Source organism: Urocitellus parryii, chromosome 1 (genome assembly GCF_045843805.1).
Source record: "Urocitellus parryii isolate mUroPar1 chromosome 1, mUroPar1.hap1, whole genome shotgun sequence".
NCBI classification, from domain to species: Eukaryota; Metazoa; Chordata; class Mammalia; order Rodentia; family Sciuridae; genus Urocitellus; species Urocitellus parryii.
The window spans coordinates 249,387,626-249,414,769 of NC_135531.1; the positions used below are offsets into that span (position 1 = coordinate 249,387,626).

General features: G+C 38.2%; 1 protein-coding gene across 5 annotated transcripts in view; it reads left to right on the top strand.

The window, feature by feature from the left end:
- The window catches only part of Spats2l (spermatogenesis associated serine rich 2 like), a 161,075-nt gene that overhangs the window by 82,785 nt on the left and 51,146 nt on the right, over positions 1-27,144 (top strand). For all 5 annotated transcript variants that reach the window (XM_026399306.2, XM_026399309.2, XM_026399310.2 and 2 more), the window contains 3 exons: positions 18,951-19,059; positions 22,577-22,626; positions 25,036-25,282. In XM_026399306.2, coding sequence (XP_026255091.1) covers positions 18,951-19,059; positions 22,577-22,626; positions 25,036-25,282 — 406 coding nt within the window. The remainder of the gene's footprint in view (positions 1-18,950; positions 19,060-22,576; positions 22,627-25,035; positions 25,283-27,144) is intronic.

Here is a 27,144-nt window from a genome sequence, read left to right on the forward strand (position 1 = left end):
AGACTAGACAATATGATGATATTGAAATGGGGAATAGCTCCATCTATAATATCATTGCTGAGCTGTGCCGCTTATTGCGAATAGCTTTTAGAGCTGTTAAAGTTATAGAGGTAAATTGGATTGTAAACAATAATCGTATAGTGTCATTAAAATGAAGGGGAAGGAATAAAGAAGGGGAGAAGAGTCTCTTGTCCACAATGGGTGCAGAGAGGTGTCATTGTCAGCATTTCTTCAGATGACTGAAATAGAGGGTGTCCATGCCTCTATGTCCTGGAGTCCACAACAGGTGGAGAGATTTTTTTTGATAAATATATCCTATTTTATTTTTTTTCCTGTAACTGTTTTGATCTATGTTTTACCAAGTACTAAAATGTAGTTCAGATCTTTTCATGGGACATATATAGTTATAAAAAAAATAAAATATTTGATTAAAGAGATGTTAACGGGATGATCATATAGAAGAAACCCTCATTATACATCTTAAAAATATTAATCACATTTGATACAGAATTCATTTCATGGGGTTGGAAATGAGTTTTAATGATATGCAGTTGTTTTGAAAGAACAAACCATGCAAGCTTTGGGGCAAATCTTAATTTCATAATTTTGCAGGAGCGTTTAAGTTAATATAGCCCAGCCCCTGGATTCAAACAGCAAAACTTCAGCTGCACAGCTTTCAGATTTCACCATGAATCGGTTCTTGTCATCATTTTCTCATAGGAAAGGGTCATTAAATTTCCCTTTCAAAGGAAGGAGAAACATTGACAATAGTTATTGCCTAATGCTTATATACAGAACTGCTGTTATTGTTGCTTGGCAACTAGAAGAGATTTGACAAGGAGTCTAAAGGAACTGAATGAATAAATGGAAATGTCAGCATCAGTTTCAGGGGATAAGAAGAAATTTACTATTGCAGGATTAGCATCACATTGCTTTTTCCAAGTTGCATGATTGGAATGCACAGCGTTTCTGTTCTGCTTCGCCTGCCCACCTCTCCTTCCAGCCTTTCATCACAGCCCCTTTTTGCACTGTGGCTGAGAGGTATATAGAAGATAGATGGTTAATGCTAAAGAACACAAGAGCATGTCAAAAATGAAATTCTTTGCTGGCAGGAAAAAGTAACCTCCGTTGGCAGTCCCTTGGAATTTATAGGTACTTTACCAACATTCTAGTTATTTCTCACAATGATCCTTCATATTAAATTATCCAGTTTTTACAGATAAAAAAATGACAGGGCTGCAATAAGAGTTTCTTCTCTTCTGACCTTGCATTCTGAAAATCTGTTCGGATAGATTACATAGACAGACAGATGGATAGATTCAGCATTTAAGAATAAACTGCTTGTATTAGTAATAAAGCCTCTTTTTTTCTCTATAAGCCGTTTCTCCACAATTTGATTGCAAATTCCTTATAAGCAGATAGGGAATTTTAATTTATGTACGTACTTAATAGCTCCCACAGTAGTAATATCATAAACCTTCTGTCCCCAAAACATTTGCTAATTAATCAACATTTAGTTTAATGATTAGTCAAGAGTCTACAATGGCAATTCTCAATTCATAGAGCGGAAGAAGGAGCTGGTACATGCTCCCTGAGTTGGGGCAAGTATTAGAATGTCAGCTATAATTAGAAAAAGGAAAAAAGGCATAATTATGTTCATTTGAGTCTTCCAAGAAGCAGATGCCAGGATGAGAAGCGATTAGAAGAGATGTATTGGGACAGGAAGAGAGGGTAGTGCTTATCAGAGATAAAGAAGAGAGAGCAGGCAGGAACAGTTATGGAGTACCCTCAGACTTCCATGCAGGTCTGACATCTTTGAAAGGAATAGAAGAAAGGGAAATCGAGTGGAAAGAATCTCAAACTTGCAATACAGTGCTAAGAAAGTTTTGGCAGGTTAATGGGGTGTGTTCAGGGCATGTTGACCACTGGAGGATTCCCCCATTCTTCAGAAATCAGCATCCACTAGTACACGCCACCTCAGTTATGGACAGGGGCATCCTGGAAGGAGTATGGCTGGGGTGCAGATGTACTGCCCCCAGGGGTGCAGCTGAGCTGTCAGTCAGCTACTTCCTACAGCATATTCATATCCTCCACCATACTCAAGAGTACCACAAAATCATACATTGAAAAAGGATATTGAATCAATCATATGAGAAAAACATGAGATTTGATGTTCTTTGAAAAGAATGAATAAAAAGTTTGAGATCAGCTGTTCTAAATTAATTAGTAAATTAAAATGCAATCTCTAGAATTTCTCTTCCCTTAGTAAGCTGAGCCCTACTGCCACTGGTGTGGGGCACCTCCTCAACTTGTAGAGTAAACATTGATTTAGTAATTTTATCTTGTTTTCTATTAAGAATATACTGTTTCCTTTCTTCTTTCTTTTCTACTTTTTTTTTATTGCAATACTAGATGGAATTCTAGGGATCTCTGAAACTAGGCTATATCCTCAGCCCTCTTAAATTTTTTTTTTTTTAAATTTTAAGACAGGGTCTCATAGAGTTGCCCAGCCTGTTTTCAAACTTGTGATCCTCTTGCCTCCGCCTCTTGAGTAGCTGGGATTACAGGTCTGTGCTTGCTTGCTTGCTTGCTTGCTTGCTTTTTTTTTTTTTTTTTTTTTTTTTTTTTTTTTTTTTTCAGTTCTTGGAATGAACTCAGAGCCTGTGCATGGTAGGCAAGCAGCTCTACCACTGAGCTACATCCCCAGACCTAAAAGTGTACTTGTTAGTAACCACATTAAAAATAACAAAGGAACATGCTAATTCTACTGAAAAACTATGTCCTTTGGTATACGGTGTTAAATCTCTTGTCTTTATCTACCAACTGAGGGAATTCATGTGGCCTTCAGGATCCTCTCCAACTGTAATGTTAGGTGAATCCAAAGTCTTTCCCACTCATGAGCACTGTGAAAGACCAAAACAGGGCACTGTGCCACAGATAAGAGAACCTCAGCCCTAACCTTAGCCTCTCTGCATGTCAGTTTCTTATAAAATGAATGAATTTGATTAAAACTATCTCTAGAGTCCATTTATGGTTCACTGTTACAGCATTCCTCTTGCCTTTCTGTCTTTGGGACCCTTTAGAACTTTGCTCCTTAATCTTCAAAGATAATTATCAATAAATATGTGCTAAAATGATGATTGAGGATCAATTACATAACAGTATTTTTTTAAAAAAAAATCGTGGTAAGAACACTCAACATGAGATTGGCCTTCTTATTGATATTTTAAGTGTCCAATATAGTATTGTTACTACAGGCACAATGCTTCTGGAACTTTTTCATCTTGCATGAAAGAACTTTAAATGCATTAAACAGCAACTCCCTATTTTCTTCCATTTCCAAGCCTTGGACGCCACCACATTTTACTCTCTGCTTTTATGAGTTTTATTGTTTTAAAATCTTATAGGAATCCTGCAGTGTTTGTCCTGTGACTGGCTTATTTCCCTTTCCATAATATCCTTTAAGGTTCATCCATGTTGCCAAGTTGTTGTGTACTGCAAGATTTCTTTCTTAAGGCTGAATAATATTCATCTCTATGTGTCTATCTCATTTTCTTTATGCATTCATCCACTTATGGACAATCATTAGTATTTTTCTTTGCTTATTGTTCAAATTGTAATTTTAGTTGTTAGACTCATGCATAAACTAATTTTAATTCTTTTTACTCTCCTTAGAAGAAAAGCAAACAAATAAAAAATCATTGGGAAAACTAGATCTGGTTATTGGATGATTGCTTTTATTGATGTTTATTATTGGTCAAACTCGTTAAATAAAAAAAATGCTATGAAAGTGAACAAACACCATCATCATTAGCAATTAAAGAAATGCAGATCAGAATTACTGTAAATATCATCTCACTAGAATGGCAGCCTATGGGGAGGTATCCAGTGCCTTGTTAGGGGGTACTTTTTCCTGCTCAGGAGGATGTAAGCCACCTATGAAATTGAAGATAGAATGATTAGTGAGGAACAAAAGACAGAGTCAGAAAATAGTTTCAAAGGATGGAGTTCCTGATAGGTCCAGTCCACACAGAAGCTGGAGCCAAACAACTAGAAAATGGCTCCTGTGGTTCATTTAAAGGGGTACATCAAAAGCAGGGATGTGATGTCAGGGGTGGAGTCTTGCTTCCTGATGTCTTGCAGTCAGCAGGTTGATTGGCATTTTGGAAGGTCACACTCATCTCTGAGGGGCTGTGTCACTGCAGCAGGTCACCCCATCTCCAGGGCTGTGTGGGACCTGAGGTAGAGCTTAAATAGGGTCACATGTGTCTGGGCAGTCTTAGCCAGAGGAAATTTCCCCTGGAAGTTCCCAGATACCAGATTCTCCTCTTCACTAGACTGTGATGATGATGTAGTTCACACACAGCCCAGGGTTGGCTCTCAACAGCAACCATCAAAAATATAAACAATAATAGATGCAGGAGAGGATATGAAGAAAAAGGAATACTTTTGCACTGTTGGTGGGACTGTAAACTAGTACAATCACTATAGAAGCAGTATGGAGGTTCCTGTAAAGACTATACATGGAATCACCATATGACCCAACTATACCACTCCTTGGTGTTTAGTCTAAAGAAGTAAAGTTATCATACTAAAATGATACATGCATACCCATGTTTATAGCAACACAATTCACAATAGCCAAATTATGAAAGCCAGCATAGGTAGCATAGGTGTCCATTAGTGGAAGGATGGATGAAGGATGTGTGTGTGTGTGTGTGTGTGTATTCAATGGAGTTTTATTTAGCCATAAAGAAAAATGAAATTATGTCATTTGCAAGAAGATGGATGGAACTTGAGAGTATTATGTTAAGCTAAATAATTCAAACTTAGAAGACCAGGGTCATATGTTTTCTCTCATATGTGGAAGTTAGAGAGGAAAAAAGCACAGGAGTGGGGGGAGTAGGGGTGATTTCATGAAAATCAAAGGGAAATTAGTAGAGAGGAAAGGGATCAGGGGTAGGAGGAGAGGAAAAGGGAAAATACTAGGGAATGATATTGGCCAAATTATATTATAGTGTATACATGTATGAATATATAACAATAAATCTCACCATTATGTACAGCTATAGTACACCAATAAGAAAAATAGGAACCAAAAAAAAAATAAAAGAAAGTGAATAAGCACCTCTTAAAGAAGAAGTATATCCCTGGTTTTCAAGGTTTTCAAGGGTATTCAAAGGGTATTCAAGTGGTCTGCTTCTTCCACACCTTAGTGAAGAAATATCCAAAGTTAACATAATATGTTGATTAAGTTAACTTTCTGATTCTAGCATTGACTATAGGGTAATTAACTTTTTTATTCCAGTATTGATTAAAAGGTAATAGTGACTTATACCTTTATAGTACTCTTTATCTGGAAATTCTGTGAATCAGCAGGGGGAAAAAACACACACAGTAAGAATGAGTGTCAATAATTACCATCCCCTCCTCCCCCAGTGAACACTAAATTCCAAAGAAAATGAGCAAAGATTTGACTGAATATTCTGATAGAAGCAGAAGATAAATTTCTACTGTGATTAAAATACCAAAAGCAAAATGTCTCACTTTTTTGTCTGCAGTAATAAGTCTAAATATGGAATTCATTCAAGATAGTGGTCAGACAGAATATTTGCCTAATCCTAAGACTATGTAGGTATGAACAGCTGAAAACAGACTTCTAATGGACTCAGGGGCTCACCCAGCCCTAAAATTATTTGCAAGTCTAACTGGTAATTCTGGGAAAATAGAAAGAATCAAGCACAATTATAGAAAACATGCAGGTCTACACAGAATAATGCTAGCTAGATGGGTGAAATGAAATGTGTATTAAACCGTTGCTTGTCTCAGTGTAAATTAAAGGGGCTGTTACCAATAGCAACCATTTCATATAATTTCAAGTGTCAGATTGAAGATCAAAATTCTGATGTGAAAAATTGCTCACTGACTAAATTAAAAGATTTAAGACATTTTGTTTATTTAATTTAATTTTACTAATTCTTTAGATAGGAGTAAAGTCCATATGAGTATGTCTTATTCTGCAAATCATCAGACTTATTTCTAGGAATTAAAGAAGTAATATCTAACATAAACTATCGATTTCCATTTTGTGTTTTAACAACTGTTAAATTAATTTGCTTTTTTCCAAACGTTCGGTGTCTTCACCAAGTATAGACACAAAATAGATTGAAAGAACTCTGGGTTGTTGCTTTCATTATCTTTAATCCTTTGAAGCAGATTGTATTCTCCAAAGTGGCAACAACAAACAGTATCTCCCTCATTAAGAGATGGAGTCTCTGACCCTCCCCTTATAACTGGGTGGGTTTTTGGAGCTGACTGAACAGTATAATAGGATGGAAGTGACTTCAAAGCTAGGTGATTTTGCTCTTCCTCATGAATTGGATACTTCATGGAACGCTGGACTGCCATGTAAGCAACCTGACTGTTCTAAAGCCACCATGCTATGAGGAAGGACAGACTAGCCCATCAAGAGAAACCATGTAGAATAACCTTGAGACTACATGAAGAGAGAGATGCCCAGCCAGCCCTCAGTACACCAGCCTCTCTCTCGTCCATCATCTGCCTGCATGAGAGACCCCAAAGAGACTCACTCAACTGAACTCTCAAATTCCTGACTCACATGAACAGGGAAAAGTAATAGACTAAGCCACAAGGTTTGGGGTGCTTGTTCTGCAGCAGTAGGTTAACTGAAGGGAGAGGGAAAAAATCTCTCTCCTACAGTTTTGATTGACAAAAAAGGAATACCAATATTTTTTATATTATGATATTGCATAAATAATGGGAGTATAATAGTACACTCAGGTAAATGAGCTGGGAGATGAACAGTAAACCTAAAAAGAGATTTGTCCTATAATACCTGTTTTTCTTTTCCTTGCCCACTCTTCCTTAACAATCCATGACTTCCATTATATGGCTCACTCATAGTTTGAGAACCATGAATCCAATTCTGATTGGACATTAAACCCATGATAAAAACTTTTTTAAAAATGAATGCTAAATGTATGATTGTCTGGGGAGCTCAGGGGTATGTAAATTTTTTAAAGTTACCAGGTGATTTCAGTTTGCAGCCTGAGTTGATACCCACTATTTGATGCCAACAATTCTGGAATCTTTATCACTATCTCAGTTCTTCCCCTGTTTTCCAAAATCATAGATTCAGCTGCCTTCTAGATCTGGACATGGATGTCTCACAGGCCCCTCAAAAAGCAAAGCTAGTTTTCCCCTCAAGCATAGCACCCCATCTCTACCACAGCTCCTTTCTCAGGAAATTACCCCACTGGCCACATAGGCACTCGAGCCCCAAATCTGGAAGTCATCCATCCACATTGCTTTATCTTCCTCATTCCTTCCACCTAATTAAACACAAATCAATGGCTTCCTTCCAAGCAATGTGTGAATCCTTCTCTACCATGTCCCATCTTGGTCCATTTTCTCTCCCCTGGAGATTGCAATAGAATTCTAACCAGCCTTCTTTTGTTCTCCTCCCACTCATCCAAAAAGAGGCCAGAATAACCTTCTTAAATAGCCAATATGCATCCTCCTCTCCTAAGTAAAACTATTCAATGGCTTACTCTTAGTGTAAGGCTTAAAAATCATCCTATGACTTGCAGGACCTTAGCATCCTTCACCCAATTCCTTGGTCTCCAGCTTCTTCTGCAGTCCCCTCCATTTGAACACTGTTCCTTCTTTCCCCTCAAGGCATGCCCCACTCATCTGACATCCAACCTTTTTATTTTTTCATATGTTCAGTTTCTTGACTGAGTACAGATTGACAGAAATCTGAGTGTATGTTCCTCCTGAAATACTCTATGTCTTCTCCCTTTCCCCTCCCTTGACTTAGTGCTTCTCACCCTGCATTTTGTGTAAATTAACTTCATTCTTTAGGGCTTCCAAGACTTTCTACGTTAAAATTAGTTTCCCCTGACAGATAACAAAGCATCTTTACTTCTGTTGTCACACATCTGTTATCAAACATCTGTCTTCCTAGACTATAAATTCCAACTCGGGTCAGGGGATGTATGTGTCACAGCTTATGGTCCACCTTTGGAGTCTGTAGGTTGTGACTGATTGACTGAATGAATAAGTAAATGAATGTGAATTTTAAAATAGAACTGGGGCTGTAGCTTAGTGGCAGAGCGATTGTCTACATGTCTGAGGCACTGGGTTTGATTCTTAGCACCACATAAAAATGAACAAATAAAATAAAGGCATTCTGTCTATCTACAACTACAAATAATATTTTTAAAAAATCAATATCAACTCTGGGAGTGTGGTAAATACCCTGGCCTCTGTACTTATCTCTGACCTATAAAAATTCACATGAACAATTTGGCTCTGGCCTATATGAAATTCAGACCAACAAATCTACTAAGATATAGGAGATGTCAACTAATTTTTTAAATGATACAAAATTGGAAAGAATAACTAGTTCTCTGCCTGTTTGTGGGAGCAAAATGTGAGGTTCCAAAAGATACCAGCAGGCTAGAGTAATGAGTCAGAACTGATACATTAAAGTTTAACAAAAATCGTGTCAAAATACTAGTCTTATATTCTAGTCATTGTACAAGTATAGGATTAAGGATGCTTATCACAGAAACAACCTGGGGAGAATTAATAGTAAGTAAGTTCCATTTGATCCAGTAATTGGTGTGGCTCCTAAAAGTGCTAATGTCATATTAGACATTTTCATAGATAAGTGGGTTACCACCATGGCAGGTACTGGTCTCCCAGTCCTACTCTAATCCAGCCTGTTCTGGAACAATGTAAATCATTTATGGAACCACATTTTAACAGTAAACACTCGGAAGAGCTCTGCCAGATGGTGGAAGCTTGGGAATCACAGCTTATGAAAAATTGCTATAAAGCATATGTTTACCCCATAAATATGGAATTCTGGGGAGCACTTCTTGGTTCTTATACATCAGAAGGCTAGAACTGGTAATATCTAACATCTCCTTTCTGGTCATGTCCTTATCATTGACCTCTCTCATCTCTTTTTTCTCAATTGGATCTCTCATCCCTCCTCCTCTCCCTTGTCTCCCAATCCATCAATCCCCTCAGAGACCCCGATGCTTTCATCGACTACCCTTATGGTACCCAGCACCCAAATCCTTGAGTCCTAAGACCCACCACTGTGTTTCTTGCAGTTTGTAACCTTCCGGCTCATGAAGAATTGCTGGAGAAATCCACGCCAGCTGGCTCTGTGACAGATCTCTGCTGTCCAGCATTAGTGGGCCTTCAGGCCTGTTTAGCCCTCTTTCATTGTCCAAGGCCATTTCCTATCTCATTCCCAGTGGAGGCAACTCTAAATCTTTCTTCACTTTTTAAACCAGAGGAATGGCTTCCAGAGATTTTCCTTTCTACAGTCTCAGATTTTTATCATTTCTTTGCTTTCTCTTTCTCTCCTAATCCTCCTTTCTCAGAATTCTGAGAAAGAGAGAAAAGACTGTCCCCTCCTATCCAAAGCTTGCTTTCCCACATGAACTTTGGTGCCATTTTCTCTCATTTCCTGTGGGACCTGGTTTCATAATTCATCTCCTCTGTCTCCTCTCTTCAAATGCTTTCTCACTGCTGGCTCCTTCTTTCCATCAGTGAACGTGCTCCAGCACAGGGGAGGTCCTTGTGCAGGGATTGTTTTAAGATGGATTGGAGAGAGGAGAAACTAAGCCACAGGACCCACTGAGGTTTTTAATCCCAGAATCTAGGTGAAAGACAAAAGGAATCTGAAAGAAAGAACAGGCAGGGAGTAGATGAGATCCAGAGAGAGTTTTATTATGAGAATGACTTTTGTTCATGTTTTTTTGTTTGTTTGTTTGTTTTGTTTTGTTTTTCGGTGTGCCTTTGCCTTATTTTCCTTACCATTTAGTCAGCTCCTTGGGGCAAAGATTGTGTCAGATTCATCTTACTTTTTCTCACAAAATCTGACTTGCAATAATTCTCCCAAAACCTTTGGTGGGGAAGGCTGCCAACTGGAAGGCATGTGTGTGTGTGTGTGTGTTTTAAAGAGGATAATTGGGGAGATGGAGGTGTAGTTCAGTGGCAGATCATTTATTTGCCCAGCACATGTGAGCTGTGGTTCGATCCCCAGCACCACATACAAAAAGAGCGCAAGAGGGCTGGGGTTGTGGCTCTGTGGAAGTACACTTGCCTAGCATGTGTGAGTGTGAGGCACTAGTTTCAATTCTCAGCACCACATAAAAAATAAATAAATAAAGGTTCACCCACAAGTAAAAATATATATATTTCTAAAAAAGCACAAGAACTTAAAATACTTAACAAAAATAAATAAATAAGAGGATAATTTGTGGATTTGGAAACAGTTTATCTTTATAAGAAGGAAGAAAGTGTCAGAATTGTTTCTCAAAAGAGGTCCTTTGTATTAGCTGCCTGTTGCCACTTTCAAAATTTGTCAAGGGTAGTGGCTTAAAACAGCACATACTGATTATCTTAGCGTTCGGGAGGTCAGAAGTCTGAATGTGTCTCACTGGGCTTGATCGAGGTGTAAGCAAAACTGCATTCCTTCCTGGGGGTTTGGTGGAGAATTCACTGTCTTGCCTTTTCAGCTTTGGAAGCTGCCTGCATTCCTTAGCTCATCACCCCTTCTTCCTTCAAACCCTCAGTGGCTTGGCCAGTCTTTCTCACATTGCATCACTGACTATATTCCACCTTCTTTCACTTAACAGGGGTCCTTGTTATTATGTTGGGTTCACTGAGATTATCAAGGACAATCTCTCCATCTCTGGAGATAGGCTAACAACCTTGATTCCATCTGCAAGTTCAGTTTGCCACATAACCTGATGTATCCATAGATTCTGGGGGATCAGGACATAGCGGTCCTTGGGGAGCCATTATTCTGCTGCCACAGCCCTGAACCAGTAGCATCTACCTCACCTGGGAGTTTATTAGAAATGCAGAGTCTCAAGAATCTCACCCCAAGCCTCTGAATCAGAATCTGCATTCTAATTAGATCCCCAGGTGATAGGGATGTATTTTAAAGTTTGGGAAGCCACAAGTAGGCTACTGCTAAGATTCTCTTCACTTCAAGCTTCCTGTGATTCTTGAAAACTGTTGTTGTTGTTTTGTTTGTTTGGTTTGCATCTTCAAGTCTTCATCGTTCTTTCTAATTCTTGTTTCCTTAATTTTTATTTGTGACCCTGGTGTTAATTCTGCAAAAGTCAGCCAAGTATAACATGATAATACCCCCTGCACAATTTTTTGCTGGCAGGAAATCGATGTTAGAAAAGACAGTTAAATTATGGAACTATACATGATGTAAAGGTACTAGTCTGCAAGGAGTATTTTCTTCCCCAAGAAGATTCATAGGAGAACTGCCTTATTTTCTCCTTAGTGTGTAGATAATATTAGTGGCCCAGAAAGTGAAGCAAAAAGTACAACAGATGAACTATTTTTAAGGCATCTCTGAATGGCTTAGCACTTGAGAAATGTGACCAAAGCTGATTATAAAATTTCCTTCAAAGTTGCAGGAATGGCAAACCCATAAATAACTTTGGTTCTCATTGGTATGAAATGGAGTTGCTGCTGTTTGCTGTCTTTATTGTAGAGTTTAGGATTAAGCTCACCTCTAAGATTGCAAACTCTTCAAGGCTTGGAAACAGCTATGTGCTGTGCTTGGGATCTAAGAGGCACACCATGCATTTTGAGTTTGAATCCATTAAGCCTTTAAAATATATATATTTGTTTTGTTTTGTTTTAGTTGTAGATGGACACAATACATTTATTTTATTTATTTATTTTTATGTGTTGCCCAGGATTGAACCCAGTGCCTCACACATGCTAGGTAAGCACTCTACCTCTGAGCCACAATTCCAGCCCCCCATTAAGCTTTTTAATTCTGTGTAATGATTTATGATGAATTTTAGAGATACACTTAAAAAGGAGGGGGTAAAAAACCTGGAATATTTCAATGACCATTTTACTAGATCTCCTGTGTTATTTATTCAATCATTTATTCAGTTATTTGACAAACATTTTTAAATCCATCTACTAAATATTGCCTACTGAGGTTTTTTTGGGGGGTACCAGGGATTGAACTCAGGGGCACTCAACCACTGAACCACATCCCCAGCCCAATTTGTATTTAATTAGAGACATAGTTTCACTGAGTTGCTTAGCACCTTGCCCTTGCTGAGGTTGACTTTGAACTGTGATCCTCCTCTCTCAGCCTCGTGAGCCACTGGGATTACAGGCATGCTCCATGGTGCCCAGCGTCGCCCATTGTTTGAGACCCTGGATATAAAGATTTTCTCCATGTCATTCAGCAGCTCTCATCCTGGTGGGGCAAATAGCCACATAAGTAAATAATCACAGCAGAATAAGTGCCAGAAAAGGTTTCTGAGCGAGACTCCTGGGCTTCTTTTTTTTTCCCAATCTTTCATTTCCAATCTGACTATATTTATCTTTCAAATGTTCCATCTCTCCCCTTTGCCAATTGGAGTAATTATTTGGCTGTGTATTTTTATTTCCAGCCTTATCTGCTAATATTGCCTTCAGGCAAGCACTACTTGCTCTAGAAAATGAAACCATCTCAAACTGGTGCAAGTTAAAAAAAAAAAAAAAAGGTTTACTAAACAGGTCTGGCAAGGTGTCCAGAGACTTTGGGAAGTTAAGGAAACAGCAAGTGAGACAGTGAGACAGCCCCAGGACAGCCCCTGTCTATCTCCACAATGATGTCTTTCCTTTGCGTTGAATAGCTGAGACTTTCAAGGCAGAGAATCTGATTGGTCCATTTGCCTTTTCAAGCTGGGTCTCTTCCTGACCGTCATGGTTCGTTGTCAGTGTACTTTGGTTGTTGCCTTCATAGCACTCACTCAGCATGAGATGCAATTATAGACGGTCCCTGACTTACTATGGTTTGACTGACAATTTTTGACTTTACAGTGATGCAAAAGTAATATCCATATGAAAGTTCTGTTTCTCACTTGCAGTACAGTGTTCAATAAATGAAGCTGTTCAGCTCCTTGTTATAAAATAGGCTTTGTATTACATGATTTGCCCAGCTGTAGACTAATATAAATGTAATACATATAACACAGTAGGTTACACATACTAAATCCATTTTTAACTTACAATGTTTTTAACTTACAGTGGATTTGTCAGGTTTTAATTTACGTGTTCACGTCTATTTCCTTCTCTAGATTTGGCAGTGATCATATATCTTTTGTTATTGCTGTGTCTGGTCACTAGTGCAGTGCCCTGCACATTTAATAAATAGTTAAATGAAAGAATAAGAGGGAGATGAGAGTACGTGCTAACCAAGCTAAAGATGCACTTATGGTACCAGTAGCTTGGGATGGGGATTGGGAGAGACTGTGGGGCCCAGGAGGTTCTCTGAGAAGGAGGTATATAAGACAGTCTTCCCCAAATAAGTCCTAACCTACTCTAGTTACATGTTGCCTTTTCAAAGCAACCGATAGATCCACACCTTCTTCTTCATGGCCCAGTGTAAATGTTCCCACTTTTTTCTGTTTAAATTTTATTGAGCAACTAATATAGGTCTAATTCTATATCAAACACTTTTCCTATTTTTATAGACTCTGTCAGGTAATATCTTCATTTTATAGCTACAAAACCAAGTTTCAAAGACCTAAGTAGTTCACCTAAGGTCACTGAGCTAGCATGTAGCAGAGCCAACATTAGAACACTGGTCTGTTTATTTCTAATGCTCCTTCCATGACATTTGGCTTGTCTCTCTAGGAAGTATGCTCCCCTTCTCAGGCAAACTTAATTTCTCCCTTCTCTGTAGTACCACAGTACCTTGTTCATAAAGACAGTACCGCACTTATTACATACTTTTATTATAGATATTTCTGGCTCCATTGCTAGACTGTGTCTCCTTAGAGAAGAATCATCTGTGACTCTTTTTAAGATCCTGTCATACTTAGTGTTCAACCAGTGTCTTTCTCCTAAGCTGAGCTTTAAAAGGATAGATAGGCAGTTATGGTATTTTTTTTCTTTTTTCTTTTTTCTTTTGTTATTGTTTGGTGATTCTGAGGATCAAATCCAGGGCCTCACACATGCTAAGCACATACTCTCACTGACCCATGCCCCCATCTCCATTTTTTAATATTTTTGAAACTTACTGAAGTACCGTAAGTTTCTTACTATACAGAAGTAAAATTGTAAGAATTTAAAAGTTTCATATTTCAGAGATTATTGGATTATTGAAATATTCTTCCAGTCTCTGTTAATGAAATATAAAAAAAAAAGTAAGTATGTTCTCCTGACCCACACAGTGCTTAGGTCACACCACAGTCAACTGAGACCCACCCCCTATTATAGTGGATGGTACCTACAGAGTAGTGAGATGGTTCAAACACATTAGTGGAATATTCTTTTGACTCTGAGTAGCAGTCTGGCATAGGTACACGTTGACCTTCTGGTATAGGTACATGTTGACAAGTATTTTATTAAATACCTACTAGATGAACCATGCTAGTCATTCTGGAATGGGCATGACGATCATACAGAAATTACTGAGATGAGGATTCTTCCCTAATATTGCTTACTGTCTGGGAGGAGACATAATACGTGCATGAATGCTTAGGATATGAAGGACAAGGTGCTAAGACACCTATTGACAAAGGGCTATAGAAGTCAAGGCAGAGATGCTTCTGGTGAGGAGGAATGAGAAGAGCTTCATGGAGCACTTGGCATTTCAGCTGGAAGGCAAGACTCAGACAAAGCATCTTAGGTTAAAGGCAAAGCCCAAGCAGAGGTGGGGTCTTGGAGCCCAGCTACTGATGGCCTTGAATGCCAGGATTTAGAAATTTCACACTATTTTTTAAGTTCTTAAGGAGGGAGTAAAATGGTCATGATTATGTAGTTGGCCCTCCGTATCCATATGTTTAGCATCCAATAATTCAGTTAACCATGGATGGAAAATGTTCAGAAGAAAATTACATCTGTACTAAACATGTATAGACCTTTTATTTTTCTTGTCATTATTCCCTAGGCAGTACAGTAAATAGCATTAACATTGTATTAGGTTTTATAAGTAATCTAAAGATGATTTAATTAGATGGGAGATATGCATAGGTTATACACAAATACTATACCTTTTTATATAAGGGACTTGAGCACATGTGAGTTTGGGCACCTATGGGAGACCTTGGAATCAATGCCATATGTATTGATACTGAGAGACAACTGTGTTTTAGGGAGAGTAGCAGCTTTGGGATGAATTTGCAGGGAAAGAGATTGGAAGCAGAGGAAGCAGTTATTTTATATTCATTTGATAACTCTGGGTCTTTGATGATTACACAGCTGTGTAAGTGAATGGATAACTTGGGTCAGAACCACTTTGGAAACTCAGACATACTTTAAGTGACTTAGCAGTAACCCAAGAATTGCTAAGTCTTCATAAATAAAAACAAATAACTATGCCTAGTGCGAACTAGAATATCTGTTATCAGCTCTTGAACCACCCAGCTCTGGTTCAGGGGAGGTAGGTTAATGTGGAAAGCTAAAGCCAAACTGGGTCCATGAAAGTCATACTGCCATGCTGCTTAATGCAGGCGAGGTTCCAGCTGGGTGGGCTAGAGGCAGAGTGGGCCAGAGCCTACAGTGCCAGATAGGAAAGCCCCAGAGAGGGGGGAATGGAGATGAAAAAACTCAGGAAGTAATATCTAACCAACTTGCTGTTTCGAAATAGCAAATTGAATTTGCCAAACCAGATTTAAATTAGTAGAAGCAAAACGGAGGAGCACAATTTGTAAATGAACCACTAACTAGCAGTCTTGACTGTCACCCAGCTGCCTAATTGGCCGCCTGGCAGGCACCTATGAACCTCTCTGTTTGGGGCATGAGAGCTGCATGCAAGTGCAGTGGCTTCCAACAGCGGCCTTACGTGTGAAACTGCAGCAGCCTCCACACCAGCTTGGGCCTGGCGCTGAAGGAAAGGCTGTGCGTGAAGTGTCACCAGAAACGGCCTCTGCAAAACAGCCACTGCAGGCGCGAATTTGATGAGTTCTCTGTATGCAGACTGCCATTAGTCATGCATTGATTGATCCATTCCTCCAGGAGCTCTCTTTCCAGAAGCTTCCTTTCCAAATGCAAAGGCAGCCTTTGAGCACAACCTCACAACAGTGCTGCCTTGGCCATCCATGCCTCGTATTTAATGCTATTTCATAATGAGGTCTCTGAGATTTAATCTTTGTGATTCTGCTGGGTCATGAATAATGCCACAGTGACGTTCTTTCATGTTTATATGCCCGTGTGAGTGAATGCAATTTCTCCATCTTGCTCAAAGACATTTCCATAGGAAAATAAATGTAATGAGTAAATAAATAACAAGGATGGGAAACTATGCTGCTCTATCTTCACATTAGCCAAATCTAGAGGTCAAAGCAGAAATTGAGGTTGGCCCAGAAATTCACTGGAATTCCATATTTCTGTGGACTCTCTAAGAATAGGCTTTTTTCCTCTTCCACCCCCATTTCTGCAAAATTTAGAATACCTGTCCTAATCATCCTCTAGGAATTGTATCCAATTGCATAGTTAGATTTGATATCAGAACTCAGTTGTTGACAATTTTCTCAGTAAGATATAGAAAAATGCCAGAGATAGAATATGTATTCTGCATACATCTGACCATGGGTTTTTTTTTTCTTTTAAAGGAGAATAGGAAAGAACAGTATAAATATCTAAAAAGGTAGTGTCTCTACAAGGAGTAGTTTATATTGTGTTTTGCCTTAACATAAAATGTATTAGTTTTGCGGGGGAGAGATAAGAATCAGGGAAAGCAATTATTTTAAGTCTATTCCATAATTTTGGGTCTGTGCCATTCGCACAGATGTGTAGGTAGATTAGAAACTTTGGTCTAATGTAACAATAATATAGTTCATGTAATTAATGGCTAAGTATTGTATCATTTAGAATGGCATGCTTGATGTGGTAATAATGATGGTAATTATTAAGACATTTCATATAATAGGAGCTAAACCATAGTGACTTGAAATGTGAGAATTTTAAAGAAATTTATTAGAAGGATAACATGCCATTTTTATATATAACTTCAATATATACATAAGCTATAAGACAACATTATTTATTGTTTGGACTGTTAATAATATAATAATCCTGGACTGGATACAGGATTTTTGTCTTTGCTTTCTCCCCATCTTGACACCCATTAAATGTTTTTCCAAAAGGATGGTGGGAGAGAAAAAATTCTATAACACAGAGATGAAAGAGAAAGTACAGTGGAGGGATGCTGGGAAGGCCTGCACTCATGGTCTTGCAGGCCCTGTCTGACCTGGTCACTGCCCACGGCTGGCCTTGCCTGTGCTCTGCAAGCCTCACCCTCTGCCTCACCTCCAGGCACTCCCTCTCACTGTGCCTCCCCCGATTCATGCTGTTGCTTCCTCTTCCCCTCCCACCCATCTCTGCTCACTCATCCTCCATATCAGAGCCAATCTGAAAAGTCAAATCTCACTGTCAATGAATTTATAGCACTCATATATAATTTATAAGTATATATTAATTTTTGTCATCATTCAATCAGTGTACAGACTCCCTTTAGTCTCTATGCTCCAAAAAGTTTGGTGCCTCACCACATAGTAGGTGTTCAAGAAATAGCCCCAGAATTGGATTTTTTAAAGAAGGTGTACAGAGAAGAAGTAAGAAAATACTTAAATTTTAAGGAGTTAATTTCTTTTAATGGAGGCTGGAGAAACTAAGAGCCATAGAATGTTAGAATAAAAAAACAAAAGAACCTTGAGAGTCATATATATTTGTATTGGAGCTCTTGGTAAAACTCATATTTAGCATTTATAAATGTCAGGATTCAAAGCCAGCTTTCTAATCAATAATGTCAGCACCTCTACAAGTCATATACTCATAGCTTGTGCTGTTTTCTCATTATAACCCAAATATTCTTATACACAGATCTATATGAAATAGGCTGCCATTTTCTAACATAATCAAGAAATAGGGTGCACTGCCCAATGAAATGCTTTGGTCAATAGCATCACATTTCACATACTATGCTCAAATAATCCATATTCCATGAATCCTATTACAGCAAACTACATTTAACTCTAAAACTCACTGATCATAATTTAACCACTAGTGAAAACATGTAAAGATTGTATAGTGCTTAAATGACCACTTACCTTTACACTATACAGTACTCTAGTATTCATCAGTGCAGAAATCATTTTTTTAGAAAGCTGGATGAACAAGGTTTTGCTAAAATAGAGCATCCTGTAATAATCATAAGTTTTTTGAGATGAAGACCAAATAATTCTAACAGGCATCAAGAAAGAGTCTATGCTAAATTTAATTAGTAAATGTTTATAGGTCATTAATCATTGAATGTAAGCTTGCACTGATCAAAATCCTTAGCTTCTATATGTATTTACTTCTTTTTTTTAATGTTTGATTTTTCATAAGTGTTTGGGAACATTTTTCATTTACATCTAACATTACCATTTCATAAATAGAGCACTCCACCTTTTCCTATCTTTATAAACATTAGCAGAGTTTCACAACATGTTTCTGTGACCCCTGTTATGACTATTTTTACTGCACAGATAGAGAAGCTGAGGCATGAGGCTATTTCTATACATTTTCTAAAGATACCCCAGAGCCAGTGGAAAAGAAACCCAAGACAGAAAAAGATTCTGTGTCCTCACTGAAAACACATCTCGTATGCATCTTGGTCTTGGGGGAGGGTAGATTGCAAAACCAAGAGTTGGCTTTTCACAGTTGCTCTTACAGGCCTAACAAGGAGCTCTCTGTAGCAGTGTGTACACCAAAAGCATGGGTATCAAGGTGGTTACCAGGATGATCACTCACTGGTCTGAAAAAGCTACAGTGTGCAGTTACCTTTTCAGGCCTTTCTAATAGCTATCATTCTATCCAAAGGGAGATTCATAGATGACAAATATTTGAAGTGTTTACCTTTCTTTTTCTTTTCTTTTCTCTTTCAGATCTATGCAGTTAGATCAGTTGTTCCCAACAAAAGCAATAATGAAATAGTCCTGGTGCTACAACAGTTTGATTTTAACGTGGATAAAGCTGTGCAAGCCTTCGTGGATGGTGGGTACATGTGTTCCCTGAAGCCAAAGACAGTGTAACTCAATATTCCGTGTATTCTATTTTCTTCCTTAAATGAACTGAATGTCAGTGACCAATGTTTTAGTTTTCATAAAAATATACTAGAATTTTAAAACACACAGTCCTACTCAAAAAGAGCAGAATTTAGAAGTTATTTTTCCTTCATTAAAAAGAGAAAGAGTTCTGGTAGTTTCCAAAGGATGCTGATCATAATGCTCATATAATTATATGAGTTTCCTTATGTCTCAGTCATTCTGATTTTGTTATTAAACGTGGCCTTTGCCAGGCATGGTGGCACATGCCTGTAATCTGAGCAACTCAGGAGGCAAGAGGATTGCAAGTTCAAGGCCAGCTTCAGCAACTTAGTGAGGCCTTAAGCAACTTAATGAGACCCTGTTTCAAAGTAAAAAAATAAGGGGGCTAAGGTTATAGCTCAGTGGTAGAGCACTTGCTTAGTATATGAGAAGCACTGGGTTTGATCCTCAGCACCACATAAAAAAATAAAATAAAAGTTATTGTGTCTATCTACAACTAAAAATATTTAAAATAAAAAAAGAAGCAGGCATTTTTTTTTTTAAGTGAAAAACAAAAAGGACTGAGGATATGGCTCAGTGGTAAAGCACTCTTGGGTTCAATCCCCAGCAATTCCCCCGCCAAATGTCCTTTGTTTGATGGCATCTTTGAGAATGGAGGACAGTGAACTTTACTATTGACCTTTATGACTGGAGTCCTTGAGCTCAGTGCTTCTGTAGTCCAAGGGGACTGGTTTATGGCTTTTATATTTTTTTCAGAACATCAGTTCATCTTATTTATCTCTAAAATAATTTTGCTGTCTATAAAGTTTTTTTATTTTTTTTTTTTAGGCAGTACATTGCCAGTGACATTATAGAATCTAGTCTCAGAAGTTTGCTTAATCCTAAAAGTATACACTTTAAAGCTTTAGATTTTCTGTAAATTATGGGGAAATTCTCTTCTTCTAATCGAAGTAAATAAGTTTCAGTTTTGAACAAAGATCCCTTATCTGTCCTTAGTTATTAAATGTCTTCTGTCCTGGTATTAATTTCAGTTTTGTAAGTATGGACTAGCTAAACACAATCTGACAAATAGAGTCAGGGAAGACCTGTCAGCACATTTCTCAGTTGTAGCCCATCTACACTTTATTTGCCAAGGACAGTATGATTTACTTATTTTCCAAGGAGTAGACTAGGAGTAGAATAACCTTCCAGAGTTTCTGCAAGTATAATTGCATTTCAGGGCAAGATCTTGGAACCAAACATGCTCACATTCTGGTATCAGCAGTCAAGGTTTAGGATCCTGAGTGAATTAGCAAATGATTATCATTCAAAATAGACCTGTAAGCAAATCGACTGAGCATAACTTTGCTGTTTTTTCCTGCTCTATAAGCTAGCAGATGTTGAATCCTTAGTCATTCGAAACAAATAATAGAAAATATAATATTAATCTGCCTCTGCAGCATTAGGTGCCATTTGTCTCAAAAAATTTTTGGAAATGTGCACATCCTGGCTCGGATAAGTCCTCTTTTCAGGTTTCACTTGCCAACATCACTTGTACAGAAGAAAAATTTTAGAAAAGGAAAAAGGCTATTATCCCCATTCCTCCTAATCCCAGCTTGGATTGAGGCCCCCGTGGTCCCCATGATGAAAGTTTTTATTTCAGTGACCTGATGAGATGTGCAGATGTGCAGGAGCAGGGTACTGCCTTCAAATCTGTTTGTGATTAGATGGATCACTTTGCTTGTCCTTGAAAATTTCACCTTGTCTCTGTTGAGATTTCATTAATAAAACTCAATCCTGAGGAAACTCATATCATTTTGGTTGAGAATCCAATTGGAAAAGTTGTTTAAAAACCAGAGAGTCAAAAATATTCGTTAGGAGATATTTCTAAGTCATATTGCAAGCAATATTTCCACATGGCTTAAAAAAAACTCCAAGCAGCTTCGGTATAATTAAAATTTAATACTAACAGCTTCAAAATCCTCTGCAAATATGGGTATTTCTTCTTTAGAATTACTCTCTATAAGGTCACTGTCCAAATCACAAATAGAATTTATGTCAAGATATAAAAACTGGAGGACTAATTGAATATTGCAGTTATAAAAGCAGAAGCTATTCACCTTCTTCTGATTAAAAAGAATAGGAGTTAGCACTTTTTAAAATTACTTTTATTTATAAAACAGAAGCTTAGCTGTCAGTTAAAAATGACCCTGCTGATTATGAACCACTGTTGTGACTTCCCAAGAACCTCATGAAAGAACTTCCTACAGTTCTTGCACAGGAAAACACTGTGAAACATTAATTCTTTGGGAAAATCCGAAAAGCCCAGTTAATAAAAAGTCTGAATTATAGATTACTTTTAGGAGCAGTCTTATTATTTCAAGTACAAGCAACTCAAACAAGTCTAAGAGGGGCATGGAATTGGAAACTGGGTAGATAGGAATGAATCGCCTGTCTATAAACCTTAGCAAGAGAGCCTTCTGCGCATGTGCCAGCCACAACGGACCCAATCATTGGGACCCTTCTCATTTGAAAGAGAGGAGCCTGCAGTTTATCTTTGTTTAGCCAACACACTCTCGGTAGAGAACTATCAGTCTAATAAGATCATATAAGAATGCTTACCATTGTTGAAAGAGTACACTTAAGAGCTATCCTCTAAGAAATGCCTGTTTATATGAAAACAACTGATGAACTCACTATCAGTAACTTGTTATCAAAATTACCCCCAGCAGTTGAAACCAGTAAACTTTGTTAGACCACGTGGAAACAGTGATTATCCTAGCTGACCAGTGATAAAACATCCTGTCAAAATGTTTTATAACTTAATCAGATCTGACTTTTCCTCTAAGTCAGCGCCATCCCATGTCTGTGTGTGAATGGGATAGACGGAACCTGTGACTCAAGTCGTCATTTAATGATCTTAGTTGGTTTCAAGATGGAAGCCTTGTGAACATGTTCCATCCCTATCACAGTGGACAGAGAGAAACTGATGCTATACGATCTTCTCATCATCCTGCAGGTTTTGAATGTAATGAGTATGAGTAGAAAAACAGAAAGAATAGCCACCCGGAAAACTATAATTCACATGGTTAATAATATTCAGAATCCCATGTTTGGTTCAGAAGATTTAGGGTGTTTTTATTCATATATTAAACATATATTAATTTTAATTCTACCTATAGCAATGAAGCTATCAGAAAATTCTCAAGATATATTTCATTTCCCCTATGATAATACAGTGATAAAAAATAAGCTTCATGGAGTGGAGCTTAATATTAAGATAAAACTAAGATTATGCAGTGAATTAAATGAAAATCTGGGAAATAAGAAATGAAACTCACATTTTTATTAAGGTAGGATGTAGCAAAACAAACAAAAAGCCCCCGTTCCCTGCAAAATTGCTACCAGGATGAAAAGAAAGAGATGTATTTGGTGTGGTGTTTTATTATATGGATATTTGTTGAAGATTTTTTGTCTTTATCTAGGCAGTGCAATTCAAGTTCTCAAAGAATGGAATATGACAGGAAAAAAGAAGGTAAGATTAATATTGATTGTGAATTAGTAACATCATCCATCAAAACCTTCAAAGTTGTTATCATTTCAACAAAGCTGCCAATTGTATGCTTCTTTCAGATATATTAATATGTAGACCCAGAAAGCTTCCCAATTCATGACTTTCTTAAATTACCAGCCACTCTCATTATTAATGCCTCTATTTTCTGTTCAGTGTTTTTTAACCACCAGGTGTGCTTAAGAAGTCCTATAGTTGTGTTTTTTTGTAAGTATTAAGGGGAACCCAGCTGGAGAATTCAAAGCATTTAAGACATTGACTTGCCTGAACATATCCCATATTACAAAGGAAAAAATTAAGGAGTGTTTTTAAAGATACTTGAAAAGCTCTAAATATATTTTCACGTATTTTTTTCATCTGAAACAAGGCTGCCCTGAGATACTTGTTTGGCTGAATTCTAAGGTTGATTTTTAATAAAGGAAGATCAAAAACTTCCTTGAAGCTGTGGTAAGCAAGGGGCCTTCTTGAACACTGGCATGCCCTTCCTCCTCCGAGACAGAGGGAAGGAGATTTTACTCTGTCCCGTTCCAGTTACATGTATTGAGCCCTTATCTAGTCACAAGGAGACTGTGACTTCTGAGCACATGAGTGGTACACAGTGGCAAAAAGCTGCAGCTCTTTTCAAAGCCACCGACCCACCTGTTTGCACCATGGCACAGCCAGGCCCTGTGTTTGGGTTCTCATGGGATATTATATGCCAGCCCACCCTTTCCCAGAAGGGAAGATCACAGGCCTGTGAAACAGGTTTTTCACAAACAAAAAAGGAGTATTACATTCACACAATCCCAAGATTACTGAAATTACAAGAATCATCCTTTTCCCCCCTTTTCTCCTTCTAGTTTCATGTATAATAAGAAGAATTATAAGATTTTTTTTTCATCTTTGTGTGCCACCATCTTTGACAATCTCTGCTTATCTTTAATCATAGCTTCTCAGGCTTCTGTGTGAGATGAAGATGATTTGCAAGTGATTGAAAGGCAGTATTTATCTTTACATGGAAAAATTTCAGATGTGTGGTTTGGGTTTTAAATTTCTCTGATGTAAAAAAAAAAAAAAAAAAAAAAAGGAGCAGACAGCAGCAGCTGCAGACCCAACTCATTACCAAGTCTTCCTCTTGGAGGCTCAATAGGGAAATGGCCTCCCCAGCCCATTAGACTAGACATAGGGCCTGAAAGCTGGAAGCCCTTCTCCCTCCACTCCCCAGACCCACTAAGGGGTGGTGGAATAGGTACCCATTGACCCTTTTATCCTGCACACGATGATGTTCATTTCTCACCTAAAGGAATCTTATTGGAAAGTGACTGGGGCTTCAAAAGAGAAGAAAGGGAGTGGGGAAGAGGGTGAACAAGAAGAATACATTCTTTTCATTTCTTTCCCAAGTATGCAGGAGAACAAAGCCATGGCTGGAGCCTGCATCCTACTGAGTTAAGTACACTGAATATCAACTGGATGCAAAGCCAAAGTCAAAGAAAGTGTACCACATACTTAGGAGTAGCTACTCTTAATTTCCTTGAAGATATTATATATTCGTGATTAGGGCATTATAGGAGCAATATAGTAAAACTTTGCCATATGATATTGGGATCTAAACAACTTCATTTGTATAAAATGCAGGGTTATGCTATTTCAGATAAACAAAGTGAAGCCTTGTAATGCTGTTTAGCTAGTAGCTGAGAAGACCAGGGATCAGCTACACTGTTGCACAGTCCAAATCCAGGTGGACCCAGATGACTTTGGCATTTGTCACCTCCAGCCTAAATATTCACAGGGATGATTATGGATCCCATGGCTACTTGAGACTTTCTGGATAGTGGCAGCAATTTCAGGAATTTCCTGCTTGGTTGGTGCCTATTTCAGAGGTACCCAACCTACCTTCTACTTTCTCATTTTCACAGGAAGAGTTCGACCCTTTTTCATGTCAATCCTCCTCTCTGGCACCCTTCTTCCTGAGTGATGGGAGGTGCACACCTTAGTGTGCACCTGGCCTCCCCTGCCCATAACCACTTTAAGAAACCAGAGTTACTCTCTGATGGCACCGATGCTGAACTCAAGTTCATGTGACAAAATTTAGTTATATTACCACTCACGCATTAGAGCCTCACATTGCTCAAATGTCTCTGCTATTTAAGCCATTCCTTGTTCTCTTTTTCTCCTTTTAAAGGAAACTGTGTTTGTAATGTAAAAATTTAGACAACGTATTGGTAGGAGGAAAATATTTAAATTAACTTGGTGGTTAAGATATAGGTATTTTTGCCTATTAACAGAGCCAAGAACCAAACAAAACAAAACAAAAAAAAAAGATAACCTTATTTTCAACTCTCAGATTGAGTCTGAGCTGAATATAATTATTTTCTCATTTGTTTCTCATTATAGAACAATAAAAGAAAAAGAAGCAAGTCTAAGCAGCATCAAGGCAACAAAGATGCAAAAGACAAAGCCGAGAGGCCTGAAGCAGGGCCCCCGCAGTCCCAGGCACCAGCCATGCAGAACGGCCTTATAAATGGCTGTGAGAAGGACAGCTCATCCTCTGAGTCTGCCAATGAAAAGCCAGCCCTTGCCCCTCGTGAGAAAAAGATCTCAATACTCGAGGAACCTTCAAAGGCGCTTCGTGGGGTCACAGGTCAGTAAGTCTTAAATAAATCTGCTTAGGCAGACACAGAAGAAAAGAACACACAGGGAATCATTGGGGTTGCTACTGGTGATGCTGGAGAAGCATCCGCTTATGCACAGATGCATGGATCCACATGGGCTTCCTGAAGCCAGGATAGGGCAGGAGTGCAGGGTTAAGAAGACGTGCTCAATCTAGCCCTGCACTAAGTCCTTAAAAAAAAAAAAGAAAAAAGTTCTAGTCTGTATTGGGACCCTCAGGACAATGGAAAATCTTATTTCTTTGTAGACACCCCTGTTGGAATTCACCTGGGATAAGGCAAGGATAATTGGTGACAAAAAGAAATCTTATTAAATATTTTCCTTTAAGAAGGGCAGATCAAATTACTTTAACTCCTGGTGAATTTTATATGATGTGATAGAATATGAGCATCCAGGGTGTTAGAATCTGGAATGTTAATTATTTGCACTATAGCTATAATTAATTAATCTACAAAAAGCTACTTCTCAATACACTGTTAGGCTTTGAATACATCATATTTTTTCCCTCTAGTTTCTCCCATTTCTGTAAAATTAGAAAACTGTCTTAGTCTGTTTTCTGCTGCTACTCTAACAAAATACCACAGCAGGATAAATTATAAATAATAGAAGTTTATTTGACTTGCAGTTCTAGAAGCTGGGAAGTCCCAAGATTGAAGAGTGATGGGACAAACTTTCTCCTTTTATAAGTAACCCACTCCTGCAATAACTAATCCACTCCCATGATAACAACCTTAACTCATTCATAAGGATGGGGAGGCTTATATGTCAAGAGCTATGTAATATTTTGAACAACCAATAAAAAAAAAAAAAAAGGATGGGGAGGCTCAAGTTCCTTCCATATTGTTGCATTAGGGATTAAGTTTCCAACACAATAATTTGGATGACACATTCAAACCATAACATAATTGTATTGAAATCTAATAGAGCAGTTGTTCTCAATGCTGTCTGACCCAAAGCCCCATTTTTATAACAAGTCTTAAAATAAATCTTATACATAATATAAATTTCAATAAAAAGATAAGAACTCTAGGAATATGTAAAGTGGAAGGCCTTATAGAGTGACCCAGTGACTACTTGTAGTGGTGCACTTTGTACTTGTAAGATGTAAAACAGTAATCAGCTGGATACCGTGGACACTGTTTCTTTATATTTAACATGTGAAGAAAGCGTCAGTAAGTATGGTTGTGCATACAGGTGAAATCACTTGGAATGCAGCTGATAAACACCCAGATTGGCAGGGGGTGCTGGGTGCCAATTTCAGCATCAGGACTGCTCATCTTCCACTTGGGGAAAGACTTAGTCAAGTCATGAACACCATAACGTACCACCTTCCCTCAGTTTCCACAGAAGTTGAATCCTGGCAATCTAAGTAAACCTATAAGTCCTTAGTAAAACTGTCTAGATTCACCTCATAATTTTTTTTAACAATCATGAATGTCCAGGTAAACATAAGAAAGTTCAGAACGCAGCACAATTCTTTGTTGTACAGGATGTTCCTGTGATTGTGATCATGTGGAAGCCCTTCCCCCCAAACACACATATACAGTCATTTTGGTAAATGTTCAAAACACCCCCTTGGCCTTTCAGAATGCCTCCTATGGGGTGATAGATCCCTCAGTGAAAACCACACCACTCATCAATTCCTAACATTTCTCTTCTAGCTATAAAAATCCTGACTTGATTGAATCAGTGACTTTTTAAAATAGTCTGACATCCAGAGCACTGTGCTTGGTGCCTCAGTGGGTTCTGAGAAGGATAAGGTGTGTTCTAGTCTTTGAGGGGATCACATTCTGATATCCATGTAAGGAGGGCTCTGGGTACCCCAGGGAATTT